At 41.3% G+C, this 16,576-nt stretch overlaps 1 protein-coding gene and 1 pseudogene across 1 annotated transcript; one reads left to right on the top strand and one right to left on the bottom strand.

The window, feature by feature from the left end:
• Positions 1 to 2,481: 2,481 nt before the first annotated feature.
• On the bottom strand, positions 2,482 to 5,340 carry LOC133915944 (small ribosomal subunit protein uS2-like). Its single transcript, XM_062359353.1, has 5 exons — positions 5,066 to 5,340; positions 3,991 to 4,253; positions 3,708 to 3,905; positions 3,400 to 3,607; positions 2,482 to 2,905 (listed from the first exon to the last, which is right to left on the bottom strand). The coding sequence occupies exons 1-5, from the start codon at positions 5,211 to 5,213 to the stop codon at positions 2,793 to 2,795; spliced, it is 930 nt and encodes a 309-aa protein (XP_062215337.1). The 5' UTR covers positions 5,214 to 5,340; the 3' UTR covers positions 2,482 to 2,792.
• Positions 5,341 to 8,656: 3,316 nt separating this feature from the next.
• On the top strand, positions 8,657 to 16,026 carry LOC133914688 (uncharacterized; annotated as a pseudogene).
• Positions 16,027 to 16,576: the final 550 nt, after the last annotated feature.

Here is a 16,576-nt window from a genome sequence, read left to right as displayed (position 1 = left end):
TACAAAAAAGGTATTCCAACAATGATGATTGCCCATGTGTCTTCATAAAGAAATCCTCAACAGGATTTTGTATTATCTCTGTATATGTGGATGATCTAAATATCATTGGAAATACAGAAGATATAGATGAAGTACGCAATCATCTAAAGACGGAATTTGAAATGAAGGATTTGGGTAAAACCAAATTTTGCTTGGGAATACAACTCGAGCATTATCCTTCATGTATTTTACTACACCAAGCCGCATATACCCAGAAAATATTGGAGAAATTCAATATGGAAAAATCATATCCTTCAAAGACTCCCATGGTTGTTCGATCTCTTGATATGGAAAAAGATCCATTTAGACTAAGGGAGGAAGGAGAAGAGATACTGGGACCCGAAGTTCCTTATCTCAGTGCCATTGGAGCGCTTATATATCTTGCAAATTGCATCAGGTCTGATGTCGCATTTGCAGTAAACATACTAGCTAGGTATAGTGCTACTCCAACTAAACGTCATTGGACAGGAGTCAAGAATATCTTACGATATCTCCAAGGCACTATAGATCTTGGTCTTCTCTTTAAAAGAAATCAAGATATGGATATGATTGGATACACTGACGCTGGTTACTTATCAGATCCCCATATGTCAAGTCACAAACCGGCTTTGTGTTCTTAAATGGTGGAACAACCATTTCATGGAAGTCTTCAAAACAGACTCTATTGGCTACATCTATTAATCATTCTGAAATAATCGTATTATATGAAGCATCACGTGAATGCGTATGGCTTCGCAGAATGGTTAATCACATACAACAATCATGTGGTATTGGATCTATTCAATCTCCAACAATTATCTATGAAGATAATTCTATATGTATTGCTCAAATGCAAACATGTTACATAAAGAGTAATATAATTAAACATATTGTTCCTAAAATATTCTATCATCATGAATTACAAAATAATGGGGAAATAGAAATCTTGCAAGTCAAATTATGTGATAACCTCGGTGATTTGTTCACCAAGTCTTTACCGACTTCTATATTTCAAAAATATGTTAATGGAATTGGTATGTCGTCCATTGGTATGCGACGACTATGGGATTTGCAAGGTTCAGGGGGAGATTGATCCCTGAATAGATAATATATTCTATTGCATTCTTTTTCTTTATGAGTTTTTCCTTTACGATTTCTCATATAAGATTTTTAATGAGGCAATATCTACTTTGTTCCTCTTATTTTTCTAAATGGTTTTCGAAGGTTTTAAATATGATCTAAAGATCATAATCATTGCTCTCTAAACTCATCAATGAGTTTTCTCATTTAAACTTACAATGAGTCAATAACTGATATCTACCATATCATTTTCTCCTTATATTTTCCCATTGAGTTTAAATGAGTTTTAATGGTATATCAACATATAACATATTATTTGTCCTTATATTTTTCCCACGGGATTTTTAGAGGAGTTTTCAATAAGAAATTTACACACAAGATAATTGATCAAGCGAGAGTGTTACAAATTGACAATTAGCATGTGATCAATTAGCACATTAACTGTTTTTCAGTTATTGAACTAAAGGACAACCATTCACTGTTAAATGGACATGTTTATGTCCTTTGAATATGTATATATATATATATATATATATATATATATATGTAAAATAACAATCAATCAATAGAGACTACTCGCTCTCTCAAATCACTTGAACAAGTTCTGCCCAAAGGCAACAATGCTGCAATTAGTTGCAGCAAATCCAACTACTTGTATCAGCTATCTAATGTCTGAACTTTTGTGGCCAGCTCATGTGTCACTTCTGATCAGCTCAGCTCATACTTTACATCTACATTCTACAATTCTTCTGGTGAGCAAAATTTGGATGAGGGGGTTATTGCTCCAAATATTTTGTGATCCATCATTGGGAAGGATAATAATATTCATGTGTTCATCTGAATCTTCTTTCTACTATCACGATTTATGTTTCTGAGTACAGGATTTAAATGGAGATGAAGACTAGTACCAAACATAGGGAAGGACGAGGCACTAAATCGCATTAACTTGTCCGAGCAAGTAACTTGACAAAAAGACCCTAAACCCTAAACAAAAATGAGTCAGCGGCAAATGCAGTTCAGAAAGCCAGCTGCACATCGCTCCTCTCTGGTCGTCGAGTCACAAGCAATGTTAGAAATAGTGAAACTAAAGGCCCCATTTGCCAGGGAACAGCTCCAAAAATTCTTAAAGACGACTACCAAACAGGCTCTAAAAACTGACACAAGTGCTTCTTGGGTCGCTAATGAATGCAGTATTTCAGCATATGCATAAACACAACTGACTCAAAAAACCAGCGGTACAAACAACTGCTTTGGCCATAGCCCTGACGCACCCAATTGTATCAGATGTCTACGCATTCAAATCTTAATAGCAATTTCGTGACTAGAGTATATATGGTGTATGGTAATGCAAAACAGCAGCTACCTTCAAAGACACGCACAATGTGAGGTCAACCTACATACTGTTTCCAGTTACCTCTTGGATAACTTCGACTTGACACGCACAAAGTGAAAGTATAAGCAACCACGGCAGAATGTTACAAGGCATTTATTAGCGAAATGCACTTGCAGCAATGCTATCCATGAAAGGTGGAAATAAAAGAGTTAAAACTGGCAGTGCAAAGCTATGTCAACCTCCAATACTGATTCGCATTTAACATTACACAATAGGGCTACTTAAAACAGATCTACCAACGGACATGTAGTAACTCGGCTTTCCTCCTGTTGTTGATGAACCATCATCCATGCACAAACCCCTACTGCCAGCCGGTTGGGGCTGGGGCACTGCCTTCTTCCCAACCAGTGGGAGCAGGAGCAGCAGCCGGAGGAGGGACAGCAGCTGGATCCCACCCTTCAGCAGCCACAGGAGCTGCAATTCAAATGAACAAACATAAGTCCTTGTTACAACATCTGATGAGCTTTTATGTGTTTCAGGCCAACTATACAGCCACCAAGCTTTTGCTCGCAATGAATTATGATCAGAAGCGACTAAAGGCACTACGAAAAAGCTAACTACAGGCCAAATTGCTCTTTTAATGGCATAGTTCGTACACAATTGACAACTATATTAACTATAATGGATTAACAAAATATTAACTATAATGGATTAACAAAATAGTAAACTCCCGAAAAAAACAACAAAAACTGTCAAGTAACACATTTGCAACTGTGGTTTCTATTCGTTCATCACAACATTCTACCATGATTCAACTCAAATAAAACAACTATTCTCCTATAATTGAACAACGTACATCATATTTTTACCTGGCAAAATATGCATGTCAATGCGAAAAATAATTTAATAAGAGAAAGCATCATTTAGTAACAATTGAATTAACATAAGATATAGCAAGACAAGCTGACCTGGAGCAGTACCCCCCCACTCAGTGCCAACAGGCGCAGCAGGGACGGCAGCAGGTGGAACCTCTGCAGCACCCCATTGGTCATTTCCCCAGGTATCAGTTGTGGGAGCACCATAATCAGCCACTGCAGCATACTCTGGAGCTACAGGAGCCTCCTCTTCTTCCAGCTCCTTTGCTTCCTCTGGATCCCTATAGAAGAAAAGGTCAACCTAAAAAAGGAGAAACACTCCAGGGGATTAGACCATGCAGGAACAAGTCATACGAAATCAGACATAAGCAATCAAGAAGTAGCTTTATATCAATGGTTACCATAACATCCCACTTATGTCCTGGGAGAATTGTGCCACGCATCTGTAGAACCATTCTTGCAAGCAGCCAGAAGAGGCAACCAATGCTCTGCTTCCCCTTGTTGTTGGCAGGAATGCCAATATCAACGTAGCGCATAGGAGAATCCGTGTCACAGAAAGCAATGGTGGGGATGTTCCCAAGAGCAGACTCCTTGATGGGCTGCACACGGTTATACAATCATTTACAAGTTGGCTCATTTCTCAATGTCCAATTCACAAAAACTTGCAATTCAAAAGAAAAGTACCTGATGATCGGTCCTGGGATCGGTCAGGATGAGAAGACGTGGCTCGCTGAATGAGGTTTGGAGCTGGTTGGTGAATGTACCAGGAGTGTGCCTGCCAGCGATGGCATGAGCACCAGTGTACTGTGCAAACTTGAGGACAGCCCTCTGACCATAAGGCCTAGCAGACTGGACGATGATGTCCTGTGGGTTCTCAATCGCAACAATCACTCTGGCAGCCAGCTGAAGCTTCTCCCAGGTCTTGCCAAGGTTAATAATGAAAATGCCTGGAAGAAAATATATAAACATAGCCATTTAAGCCATTGGTCACCGTAATCAATTGAGAAAGGAGGATTTGATCACTTGCATTATCTAAATGAGGCAAATCAAAGATTGCAGAGATCTATACAATCTCCTTTCTCACTATCAAGCAATCATGTAAGCACATCCAGTATTTCCTGATGCACAAGATATGTCGTGTTTCAACCAAAAACATTGAACAATGCTCTACACCTCTGACCTCTACTCTGAAGAACTGTAACAGCAGCTAGCATATGTTGAAGTCACAATCCACCAGTCAAAATCAAGAGAACTATGATAACGTAGATGCTTCAACCATTCATATAAGCTACATCTGAGAGAACAGCAGTTAAGTGCAAAACAATACACTCATTTCCCTGTGTTGGCTCTAAGTTATCAAAGATCTAAGCCTCATGCGCCCGATGGACCTGACCTAAGCGCAGGACTGTAAACCAACACTCGTAACAGAAATGAATGACTCCGTTTACATCCAGCGTATGAGCATTTTTTTTCTGAACCAGATAAAAGAATCGCCTTCCACCGTAACATGTTCTTACTGTCTCATGCATAAGTGCATTCAAACGCAGCAGGAGAAATTCTACGAGTACCAATTGCCGAATCTACCAGATCTCGGACCATAACAAAACGATTACAATTAAACATGAACGGGGAAACATTACGCATACCAGCAAAGTCGGATCTACCCTAAACACGCACGCCAGCCAAAACCACGCTTCGGTTCGCACCCGGTGAAGCCAAGAACACGCAGATAAAAGGGACAAGTGATCTGTGGATATACCGTCGGATCGGCGCTTGAAGACGTAGCGTTCCATCTGGAAGTCGCAGTTCTTGGTGCCCAGCTGCACGTCGGCCGCCAGCATCATCTGAATGTCCTGCTCCCGCTGGGAGAGCGCCCGTTGGGCGCCGCCTGCCGTCGCTGCCGCCATCGTCGCGGTCGCGCCGGGAGGGGGGGGGGTGCGGAAGGTAGGGTTTCGGGCGCGGGATGGGATGGGAGAGAGGACGAGAAGAGGGGAGGTGGCGGCGCGATGGGTAGGGGAGGGGTTGGAGCTGGGAGGTTTATATCCGTGGGCCTTTTGGGCTGCTAAAACCCTAGGTCTCGTGCTATGTTACGCTAATTTTTCTGCCTCAGAATATTGTGTTGTTGGTTAAACAAAGACTAAATTTCGCCAAAACTACATATATTTTGATAAAATTATGGTAAAATTATAAATTTAAGTAATAGTTTTATAAAATTATAGATTTAGTGTTAATTTTATCACAAAACTATAGATTTTTGTAAAATTATCGTAAAACTACATATTTAAACAACAATTTCACAAAACTACAAATTTAATGTCGATTTTATTACAAAACTACAGATTCTACAGGAGTTGTTCTCAGGCCTATTAACATAACGACTGGAACCCGCTTGCAGTCTCACAACAACTGCCAGCTTATGAAACGGATTGTCCGGGAGCTCATGAAACAACAGATAATTTGAAAAAATTATCACAAATTGTAAAATTATATATTTAAGCAATAAATTTCACAAATCTACAAAATTAGCACCGATTTTATTGTAAAATTATAGATTCCATTGCAGAATTGTTAACCTAATGAATGAGCTCCACTTGCAGTCACATAAACTCTTCGACGGTTCATTTAATGAGCTAGCAACTGCTGTGAAACTAAAAGCGGAGCCTAGTCGCCATAATAACGGGGCTTGGAACAACTCTTCTCGAATATGTAGTTTGCGATAAAATCGGCCCTAAATTTATAGTTTTGTGAAATTATGCTTAAATCTGTAGTTTTGCGATAATTTTACTAAAGTACATGTAGTTTTGCGATAAAATCGGCACTAAATCTATAGTTTTATAACAACTATTGCTTAAATTTGTAGTTTTACGATAATTTTATCAAAGCATTTGTAATTTTACAAAATTTACTCTTAAACAAAATATATGTGGTTAACAGGTTCTTCATCACTCTTGAAAGTGAAAAAAGAAAGGGAAAAACTCGCTGCTCCTCCATCTTCAAGAATGTACTCAACTAGCAATCTTGATTATGAATTTTCAAAGAAATATACTTAGTAAAAAGTAGAAGTATTAGTAGCATATTTCAAAATGTTTCTCGTAACAATCTAATGGTACCATTCCCATGTCATGAATTTCAATAGTTTTGTACACTCAAATTCTAAAATGTCATATATTTTTTAATGAAACAAGAAAGTAAGTACTTTACAAGAAAAAGAAACAACATTATGTTTGCAGGTTGATTGATTTTATCATCCTTTGTTTAACAAAATTTTCAGAATATGTCATGATTATTTAGTACATTTTTTTACAATGAGTAGCACCTGAAAGTTTAATTTGGTAGCACAGGATGTATAGAGGGTCTGGTAATGAGAAATTGAAAACGTTTTCTCTGTCAATATTACGCTATAACCTTTGACTTGTATATTTTGTCCATATATCTAAACCTCGAGTATTCTGTCTACAAAGTGTATGTTTTTTTGATAGTTTGCAGTTGATAACTCGTCAAATCTCATGCTACTACAAAGTGTGTTAAACATGTACGTATTTCTACTTAACCATACAATAAACACCATTCAAACTCGTTTCTCTGTTGGGGGTTCAAATTCACTGGAAAAAGCAGGAAAAGTTTGGCTGAGAGGACCTGAATGACGGAAATTCCACTCAAATATAAATGTGGACGCCTTGTGTCCTTTTTTGGCGCTTGTGCAGCACAGACAAGAAAAAAGAGAAGATTATTTCAGAGAGTCGGGGTAAGATGAGGGCGGTACCTCCGAGCCGCATGACAAGATACTCGTGGGCTAAAAATCTTCTTCGGCCTGGCGCAACCGTTGTAATGTGGGTCAAGCAGTTACCCACCTTGGCTAGCCCATTCTTGTTCTCAAACATTGGCTCCGGGCCTCCGTTGTGGGCTGTCCAAAGCCCAAACTGATCTGGAAGCTGAAATGATGAATCAATCACACGCAGCTTTTGTATTTGAACCAAGACCCTTGTCGCCTAAACCTCGGTGCTGTTACTTGTCCGTTAGAGAGCACCATGCCACCAAGGTGCTACTTCTTATGGTTTTCAGGAACATTGCTGTCACGGCGCAATTAACCCGTGCAGGTAATACACAACTAGGAGATCCTCCACAATCTGCCCCGCATTATATTGCTTTCATTAACTCGAGGAAGTACGTTGTTATCTTATGACGCGTTTGGTTCAAGAGGTGGGACCATGATATATGTATCATCTGATTCTAGCATCTATCCTAACCAATTTGTTTGATTTGAGAAATAGAATGGGATTGATCCGTTAGTGAAGTTACAACTCAGACTTTAGGAATTTGAAACCATAAGCAACAACAAGCTAGCTAGCTGTAAAACTTTCAAGATTTTAAACTTGGTGCCCCAGAGCGGTTTACCTAGGGTGTATTTTGTTTCTCGTATCTCTCTCATCCTGGTCTAGCAGATGCGAAGAATTCTAAAAAAAAAAATCATGTTTAGTTGACTGCATCCACTGTTACATCCTGACTCGGCTGGTGTAAATATACGATCTCATCCTGACTCGAGGGTGTCGGTGTAATAGGTAAGGGGTGCCCCACTGGGCTGTCCTCACTCTGCCAAATGTGAGCCAGCGGTTGATATCCTCAAGACCATGACTTCACCCCATAACCAGGGCAGGGCTCAGTCGACTAGCCCCCTGGTTGAAGAAGAAGACCCTACGGCTAGGTAGGTACTCACCTAACCAGTCAAATCGTATTAAATGCCATCCACTTAGTTTTTTCTTCCTCAGACATCTCTTTTTGGCAAGCATGGTTGTTGGCAGACGTAAAGTTAGAGTGACTAGTCCCGTAGGATTTATTGCTACAGAACAGCCTCACAAAGAGAACATGATAGCGCTCGGCAGACGTGACAGGGCCTGCAGTGCGACCAGAGTAAGATGAGCGTGCATACTCCCCGTAATGATGATCTAGGAGTAGTTTGCTTCGTTAGGAATAGGTCTGTTGCATGACTTGGCACGGTCCATTTATATGTACTCATTTTCCCCTGATATATAGAGGGGAAAGGACCCGGCTTGTAAAGGGGGGGGACATTCTATAACATGTTCATCCAATTCATAAGAAAATACACATAACGTAGGACTATTATCTCATAGGAGGCCTAAACTTAGATAAATCCCCGCATTCTTGTGCCCGTCATCCGGTACACCTTGGATCCATTGTCAGGGATCATCGCTCGACAATTGACGTGCTAGGTAGGGGTTCATTTTTTTGTGTTTCTTCAGGTATTGAGACCATGGTTGGGCTACCCATGTCCAGATCTTTGACGAACGCAAAGTCCCATTTCAAAGACCCCGGTCGTCGCTAGGTTTTCGTCATGGAGTACGACCCAGACGAGTCTGATGTGCTCCGAGCATGGGACACCGAGACGGAGTCCGAGGATTTGAAGATCGAATGTAAAGTCTGCATGGCAGACCATCCGACAAGGGGCAACAGAGACGCTCATGCCTTGGGAACCGGAGGTGAGCCCCAGGCCATTGGCCAAGAGGGAAACTAGCCCGATGCCAGGCAAATGAGGCGGTCCTACATTGCCCCAGTGACTACCACTCCACCCGAAGGAGCGCCCATTGGGACCTGAGCCCTTAGTGACGGCGTCTTCAAGGCTGTCATGCAGCGGACCCCATGGCATAAGAGAGCACGTGCTCCCTCAGTAACATGGAGTACACAGATCCCACCGTTTCGGGATAGTCCACTGTGTCTGTGACATAATCCGAGGCCAGAGGGCCACCCAAAAGCAAGAGGACCGCACTCGGCGAGAGCAGGAAAAAGACAAGTGGCCCTATCATTTACCTTCCCCTCGCAAGGAGACATCAAACTCCACCGTCCCATCTCCAGGGCCACGAGACCGTCTTGCTCTATGTTGTAGCCACCCTGTAGGTCACGAGTGCGGTCCTGGTCATCAAGCATGAAGGTCTTTAGTGACCAGTCTACTATGTCAGTGAAGGCTTACACGACACGAAGGCTTGGTACCTGCAGGCATAGAAGCTATTGTATACCGCGTTAATGACCTCTCGTAAGCTCAGACACTACTTCTAGCCCCACAAAATTAAGGTAGTCTCCTCTCTCACGATTAAGGAGATCCTTCGCAATAGGGATGCAGCAAGGAGAACAACAAAGTGAGCAGTGGAGCTCGAGAAGTTCGATATTCAATTCATACCCTGGACGGCTATCAAGTCCCAAGCGCTTGTCGATTTTGTGACCAAGTGGTTGTCCTTAGAGCTCGAGTAGGAGCAATAGCCAGAGGTGAAAGTGCACTAGACCATGCACTTCGACGAGTCGTTCACGCTGAGGGGAGCAAGGACTGGAGTGGTCTTGACCTCACTGACTGGTGACACCCTCAGGTATATAGTTCAATTATGTTTTTCTGTCACTAACAATATTGCAGAATATGAGGGTCTCTTGTCTAGAATGAGAGTAGCGTCTGCACTCAGTATAAAATGCCTGCTAGTGAAAGGGGACTCGCTACTAGTCATACACTAAGTGCAAAAGGAGTTTCAGTGCTCGGACCGGACAATGGTGGCGTACCTCACTGAAGTGAGAAAGTTGGAGTGACATTTTATTGATTTCGAGGTTAAGCATGTCCTGTGCAGGGAGAACTTCCTCATCGATGAGCTGGCTCGTCTAGCTTCTTCTCGCGTACCTCTCCCGATCGGAGTCTTTGAAGAAAGACTCACATGACCATCCACTATGGTGTCGGCCCAAGGTGAAGGGGATGCTGCACTTGAAAATAGAGCACCCGAGGTAACACTTTTGGAGGCAACATCTCCTTTGGTTCAGTCCTCGGGTGGCCATAATATGGTCATCTAGCTTGATTCAGGTACGACCTAGGTGGATCAGATCTTGGCATACCTTCATAATCGAGTGATCCCTGATGATGATATGTTAGTAGAAAAGGTCACGCGGCAAATCCACGGATACTCCCTGGTAGAGGGACGTCTCTACTGTAGTGGGAGCAACAACCTTTTACTGAAATGCTTCACTTAGGAAGAGGGGAGTATCCTGCTCTCTGATATCCACGGAGGCATATGTGGTAGCCATACTTCATGCTACACTATGGTCGAAAAAGTGTTCCAGCAAAGATTCTATTGGCTTGTGAGTTGGTGACACGGTGCAAGCCATGTTAGTACCAGAGTCAATAGACCAACCTACCTGTCCAAGCACTGTAAACTATACCACTCTCTTGGCCTTTCACTGTTTGGGGGCTCGATATTATGAGACCATTCCCTAAGGCCCCTGGAGTTTTCAAATTCCTATTCGTGATAGTCGATAAATTCACTAAGTGGATTGAGGCCAAGCTGGTGAGGAAGATCACTGTTGCAGTAGCGATTAAGTTCATATGGGGGCTGGTAGTGCAGTTTGGCATTCCAAATCACATAATTATGGACAACGAGACTCATTTCGTTAGTAGCGCTTTTAAAGACTACTGTGAAGAGATCGGGACCAAAGTATGCTACACATCGGTGGCACACCCTCAAAGCAATGGTTAGGTCAAAAGGGCAAATAGGATGATATTGCAAAGGGTCAAAACCCGAGTCTTCGATCGGCTTCAAAGCTATTCGAGACAATACTTTGATCGTGGCGAATGACCCCCACAATACTCTGATCGTTGCGAACGACCCCCAGCAAGCCACGTCCAAAACTCCATTCTTCTTGATTTTTGGTGCTAAAGCAATGCTCCCCTCTGAGATCGTTCTCCAGTCTTCTAGAGTAACCAGCTACTCGGATGAAGACTAGGTGGCTCGATGGGAGGATGACATAAACCTGATCGAAGAGTTCCGCGATCACACTCTATTTGGATCAGCTCAATACTAGCAAAAATGCAGGCGTTACCACAACCGCGGGGTGCGGGAGCAAACCCTGGTTATAGGTGACCTTGTCCTAAGAAAAATCCAGAATAAGGTAGGCTAGAACAAGTTCTCCCCCAAGTGGAAAGGACCCTACATAGTGGTCGAGGTTACTTGACCTGGTGCGGTCAAACTAGCCATGGAGGACGGCTAGAATTACACAATTCATGGAATGTAAACCAGTTGCGTAAGTACTATGTGTAAGGCTGCTTGAGTGTGAGCTCTTTTTTTCTATTTTGTAGGATCTCTCGGACAAGAACAGACTGCCCTTGGCTTGTAAGTTTTTTCCGATTCAAAGGTTAGACCGCCTGGTCAGCAGTCCTCTTGTTGACTAGATGCTATGTTTGGCAGGATCTCATGGACAAGAGTAGACTGCCCTCAACTTGTAGGTCTTTTCGATTCAAAGGTTTGGAGAAGGAAGCCCAAGAAAGGAGGAAAAAGAGACACGTTTATGGGAACAATTGAGCTTAGATTTCTTCCTATGAGAAACCAAGGTCCATTGACTATCCTCCTCTCTAGACCAGTGCCTACATTCCCAGATCCAATCTGTGCCCCCATCTCTCCATAGATGGAAGAACACATTAAAGTACTTGGTAGTAAAATGTCGGAGGCCATAGATAAGAAGCCCAACATCCTTAGAAGCAACGAGAAACGAAAATACCTATCCGACTCAAGATGAACATGAAAACCATCCGGCATTCCACCTAAGACAGAGTGGAGCGACCAACTCAGAGAGGAGACCATGAGCCTGAAGGTGTATCTCCTAAAGACCGCAAGCATAGAGAAATTGCCATTGGCGGAGGAGGAAGGGTTATGTACCCTGAGCTAAAGCGAGCTAGGACCTCCGCATGAAATTTTCTCCTATGCGAGAAGTCCCAGTCCTCCATGGAGGCAGACGGCCAGTATCCCATGGCGGTGGCACGCTAGCATGTTAGGCGGAGAGAGGACCAAGGGCGACATTGGTGAAGGGTTGGTGGGTGGAGGCGAAGCTGCGATGAGTGGCAGCGCGTTCGAGGACAGGAGTGGGAGTGGGGAGCCATAGTATGATTCATGTCTGCTATTTTGTTGTAGCTTCTTTGATATTGTTCGTGGTATTGACCTAGTATCACGAAAAATCAAGGACAGAGCTACTGGGGAATCTCTACACATGTAAAGAGAACCTTTACAGTACACTATAATACTATATGGTGGAGAGTATCATTGTTGTGATCCAACCGTCCATTTTAGTAGGTATTATTGTAATTATCTTGATACCCTTAGGGGTAATTACGTCATTGACTGACCGGACTTCGGACCTTCACCACCCATCATCGACCTATCGACTGAGGGTGGAAACCCTAATAAATGAAATGAACAGAATAAGTGAAAGCTTATCTGAAGAATAAACTAATATTTTGACCTTTCCTAATTAAACATATAATTTACAAGTTTATCATGGTTTTTTGTTTCCAATCCTACCCTTATGATACCTATGATACTCTTTAATGATACCTATAATACTGATGGGCGATAGAGTATCATTGGGCCAATCTAAACCACCGGATCAGAAAAATGGACGGCATGCACTCATTTAGGTGTACTGTAAAAGTCCTCCCAGAATTTCATCAAAAAATGACACCAGTTCCTCCTAAAAATGAAGAAGAGATCTTCCTCAATGTGCATCTTCTTGCAGATGATAACAGAAATTTCAAATATTTAACTGAACCAACCTTCCTATTAGCTCTTGAGCCAATGATATCAAATGAACGACACAGTTCGATTAGCGTATCCCTTTTACATGGAGGACTTTTACAGTACACCTAAATGAGTGCATGCCGTCCATTTTTCTGATCCGGTGGTTTAGATTGGCCCAATGATACTCTATCGCCCATCAGTATTATAGGTATCATTAAAGAGTATCATAGGTATCATAAGGGTAGGATTGGAAATAAAAAACCATGATAAACTTGTAAATTATATGTTTAATTAGGAAAGGTCAAAATATTAGTTTATTCTTCAGATAAGCTTTCACTTATTCTGTTCATTTCATTTATTAGGGTTTTCACCCTCCATCGATCGGTCGATGATGGGTGGTGAAGGTCCGAAGTCCGGTCAGTCAATGACGTAATTACCCCTAAGGGTATCAAGATAATTACAATAATACCTACTAAAATGGACGGTTGGATCACAACAATAATACTCTCCACCATATAGTATTATAGTGTACTGTAAAGGTTCTCAATTCTGGAAGGACCACTATTCTGGTATTGATGGCACAAACCCTGATAAGGTCCTAAACTGCTAGTTAATTTGGTCAGATCAACTTGTTAAAACACTTCACCTATAAAGGATATCCGGGGTGAAGAGGAAGCAGATGGGAGGAAGGGTGTGGAGGATAGAACAAACTATTCTGAGTACGACTTGAAGCATAACAGACGTGTGTGCTGATGATAAGAAAGGAAAATTCCCAAATGAAGAAGCGAACCTTGAGCCTTCTGACAGGATAAATGGCTCCATGTCAGAGAATTTAGATGCAGTAACTCTCAATGAAGCACCAATTCCTACCAATAAGTAAGCACTAATTACGACACCATCTGCAAAGTTGTTTACAAGTGCTAAGGTTGATATTACCAACGTTAAGGCTTCAAAAAAGAAAAAAAAATTCATCTATTACCAAGAAAAAAGCGACTCCGAAGGAAGATCGCAAAGTCAAATCTTGCGGTATGCTTCTGGACGACTTGCTTTGACTTATGCACTGTGCCTGACGGCCTGAATATCTGCTGCATCTTTGCATATCTCCATGTGGATAAAGCACTTAAAATAAAAGAAACTATGTTAGATATTCAGGATTGGACCTTGAGTATTATTTCTTGAAGCCTTGAACTAGATTTTATTAATTTCTTATTATTTTGGATGGAAAATATGCCTTTTAGTTGGATAGCTTTGCAATGTGGTGGTGCAACTGATTGCCTATACTTTTATTGAGCTATTAAGGGAGCTGTAACAAATTAACTTTTTTTAGAACATGTAATAAAAAAACTAAAACATGTTCCACATGTTGTAGGAGCAAAATCGGAAAGCAGTTTTTAGAACTTAGAAGAATCCACATAAACTCTTTAACACTATAGATGCAAAAATAATATATGGTATATACTTTCCAGAAATTGAAGATACTGAAATATGAATCATGTCAAGTGGAGTTGAAGTGATTGGTTTAATATAGGGGTTCTAAATCATCATATGCTAAATTGATCTGAATTAGCAGGTATATAGTAAAAGAGATAGTGTAGATCAGCAGCAGAGATTCACATGTCTCAATTGATCAGGTTATGGTCTGTTATGTACAAAAACACGTGCAAATATTGATTACCTAGAAAGTACTTGCTAAGAAACATACGAGCAACGTAAATACAGTAATGTACTTCGCTACTCCATTGGCTGAAGTGCTTATGTTTCCAAGGGATTAAAATAGTTGACAGTAGTTTTTTCTTTTTGATTACGGAACTTCAGCAGCAATTGGTTAGAATTATCAGCTCACTTGGAATAATGCATATTGAAATCTAACTGTAGATTAGCTTTAAGTAATCTCTAGTTTTTTATGGTAGAAGAACAAACAAGAATAGGCATGAAGAACTGTGTATGATTTAAAGGAAAAGAACGAGACTTGAAACCTTTACTTCAACATCACCACAGCCTTGTATTCTACTGCTAGGTTCCATGGGTGTTCCTACAATCTCTTGTTTCTGATGTTATTATGTAAGCTTACTGCTTTTGTAACAGATTGGATGACTACTATTTCCTCATTTTCAAAACCTTGTTTTCTTTTTTGTTAAAGGTAAACAAGGGTCTAGAGGAGACGCGAAACCTCGAAAACAAGCAATGAAACCGAGAAGGGATGATTTGAGGAAAGCTGTCTTCCTTATCTTGGATACCGCGGACTTTGCCACGGTGAGATTTGTCTTTAACCATTCCTCAACCATTTCTCTGTTAAATTTTGGTTATAAGATACAATAGTTGTTTTGTGACATTCCTCGTATAGTTAACATTTATCTGTTTCTTTTCTTTGCACTCATTTACCTTTGGAGATGTGGTAAAACAAGTCGGTATGCCTTTTCTTGATTCCTTTTCAGAGTCCTTTCATATCTGATGCTTGCAGATAGATGTGAATGCATATATGAATCCTGAACATTGCTTTTTATCGGGTGAAGCTTTCTGATTTGATTTCATATCCTCTGACAAATACTTTGGAAAGGATCTGTTTGAGAGAACGCCACTAATAAGGTTCCTGATAGAAGAGGAGCTCCTTAGGCTATCCGAGGAGGCAGAGAAGAAAGAAATGGAAGAGGAGGAAGCAACAGAAGCAAAAGCTAGAGCTGAACAAGCTGCCAAGGAGATGGCACAAGTTCAGACAGTTGAATATGGAATTGACAAGCGAAATGAATTTCAAGCTGGTCAAGATGGCAAAACTAAAGACAGTGCAAAGAAGACAAATGGCAATACTAATGAAAAAGGCGGGGCTTCTGTGGAGCTTGTTGACAATGGAAACTACGGTGATGCTGGTATACAAGGTTCCAGAAATGGTATAGGTGATGCTTATACAAAGAATGGAGAGAGTGTTGATTCTACCGAGGATGGCAAGGGTGAAAAGGCTGCACCCAATGTAAACGGTGATGATACTGCACAAGGTTCCAGAAATGGCAAAGCTGAAATCGTGAAGAACAACGATGCTGACACATTAGAAGGTTCTGAATATGGCAAAATGAAAGAAGCTAGCAATGAGGAAAATGATGGCACTGAAGATGGCAGAAATGGAAATGGTAGCAAGAATGCAGAGGATGTCAATGGTTGTGAAGCTGAAGAGTAACAGTCGTGGAAATGATGAGCGTGTAGAGCACGCAGAAGAGGGGAAAGCTCAGGAAGCTAACTACAATGAGAACATTGTAAATATAGAAATCCTTGGTGATAAAGATGGCAAAGCAAAAGAAAGCAATCTAAATACCCAAAAAAATCCAACAGAGTTGATGTAGATTCTAGCAATAATGGTACTGCTGAGACGGGAAAGACCGATGGTGATGTGAAAGGAAGCCAAATGTGATGTGATGGGTGTAGATTATAAGAGAGGAAGTATAGAGATCCAGCTTATGCAGGGTTCTTATACGAGCAGAGAGTACCACTGGTCTCCTAACTCTTGTAGGATTTATAGCTTATGCAGAGTCATGGATAGTATGAGGTCTAGCGCTAAAGAATGATTAGGTTAGTCTGTTAGAAATGGCCAGATTGTTATGTAAATTATGCCGTATCTTAGCTTGATGTGTATAGCACTGGAGCAGGGAATCCAGTTCAGTTGGGCTGTTGTATTTCATGCACTGGAGCAAGAAATTAAGAGTAGCAGGTGTCTCCAAACATACCTTGTG

This window comes from Phragmites australis, chromosome 4 (assembly GCF_958298935.1).
Source record: "Phragmites australis chromosome 4, lpPhrAust1.1, whole genome shotgun sequence".
Taxonomy (NCBI): Eukaryota; Viridiplantae; Streptophyta; class Magnoliopsida; order Poales; family Poaceae; genus Phragmites; species Phragmites australis.
The sequence above is the reverse complement of the archived record's forward strand: the minus strand, read 5'-3'. Positions and strand labels throughout refer to the sequence as shown.

What these genes read in the sequence shown, in the direction of transcription:
- LOC133915944 (XM_062359353.1), bottom strand. Translation starts at nt 5,213, where the DNA reads ATGGCGGCAGCGACGGCAGGCGGCGCCCAACGGGCGCTCTCCCAGCGG. An exon ending in ATCCCAGGACCGATCATCAG is followed by an intron (nt 3,906 to 3,990) that starts GTACTTTTCTTT and finishes AACCGTGTGCAG; the next exon opens with CCCATCAAGGAGTCTGCTCT. An exon ending in GTGGGGGGGTACTGCTCCAG is followed by an intron (nt 2,906 to 3,399) that starts GTCAGCTTGTCT and finishes TTTGAATTGCAG; the next exon opens with CTCCTGTGGCTGCTGAAGGG.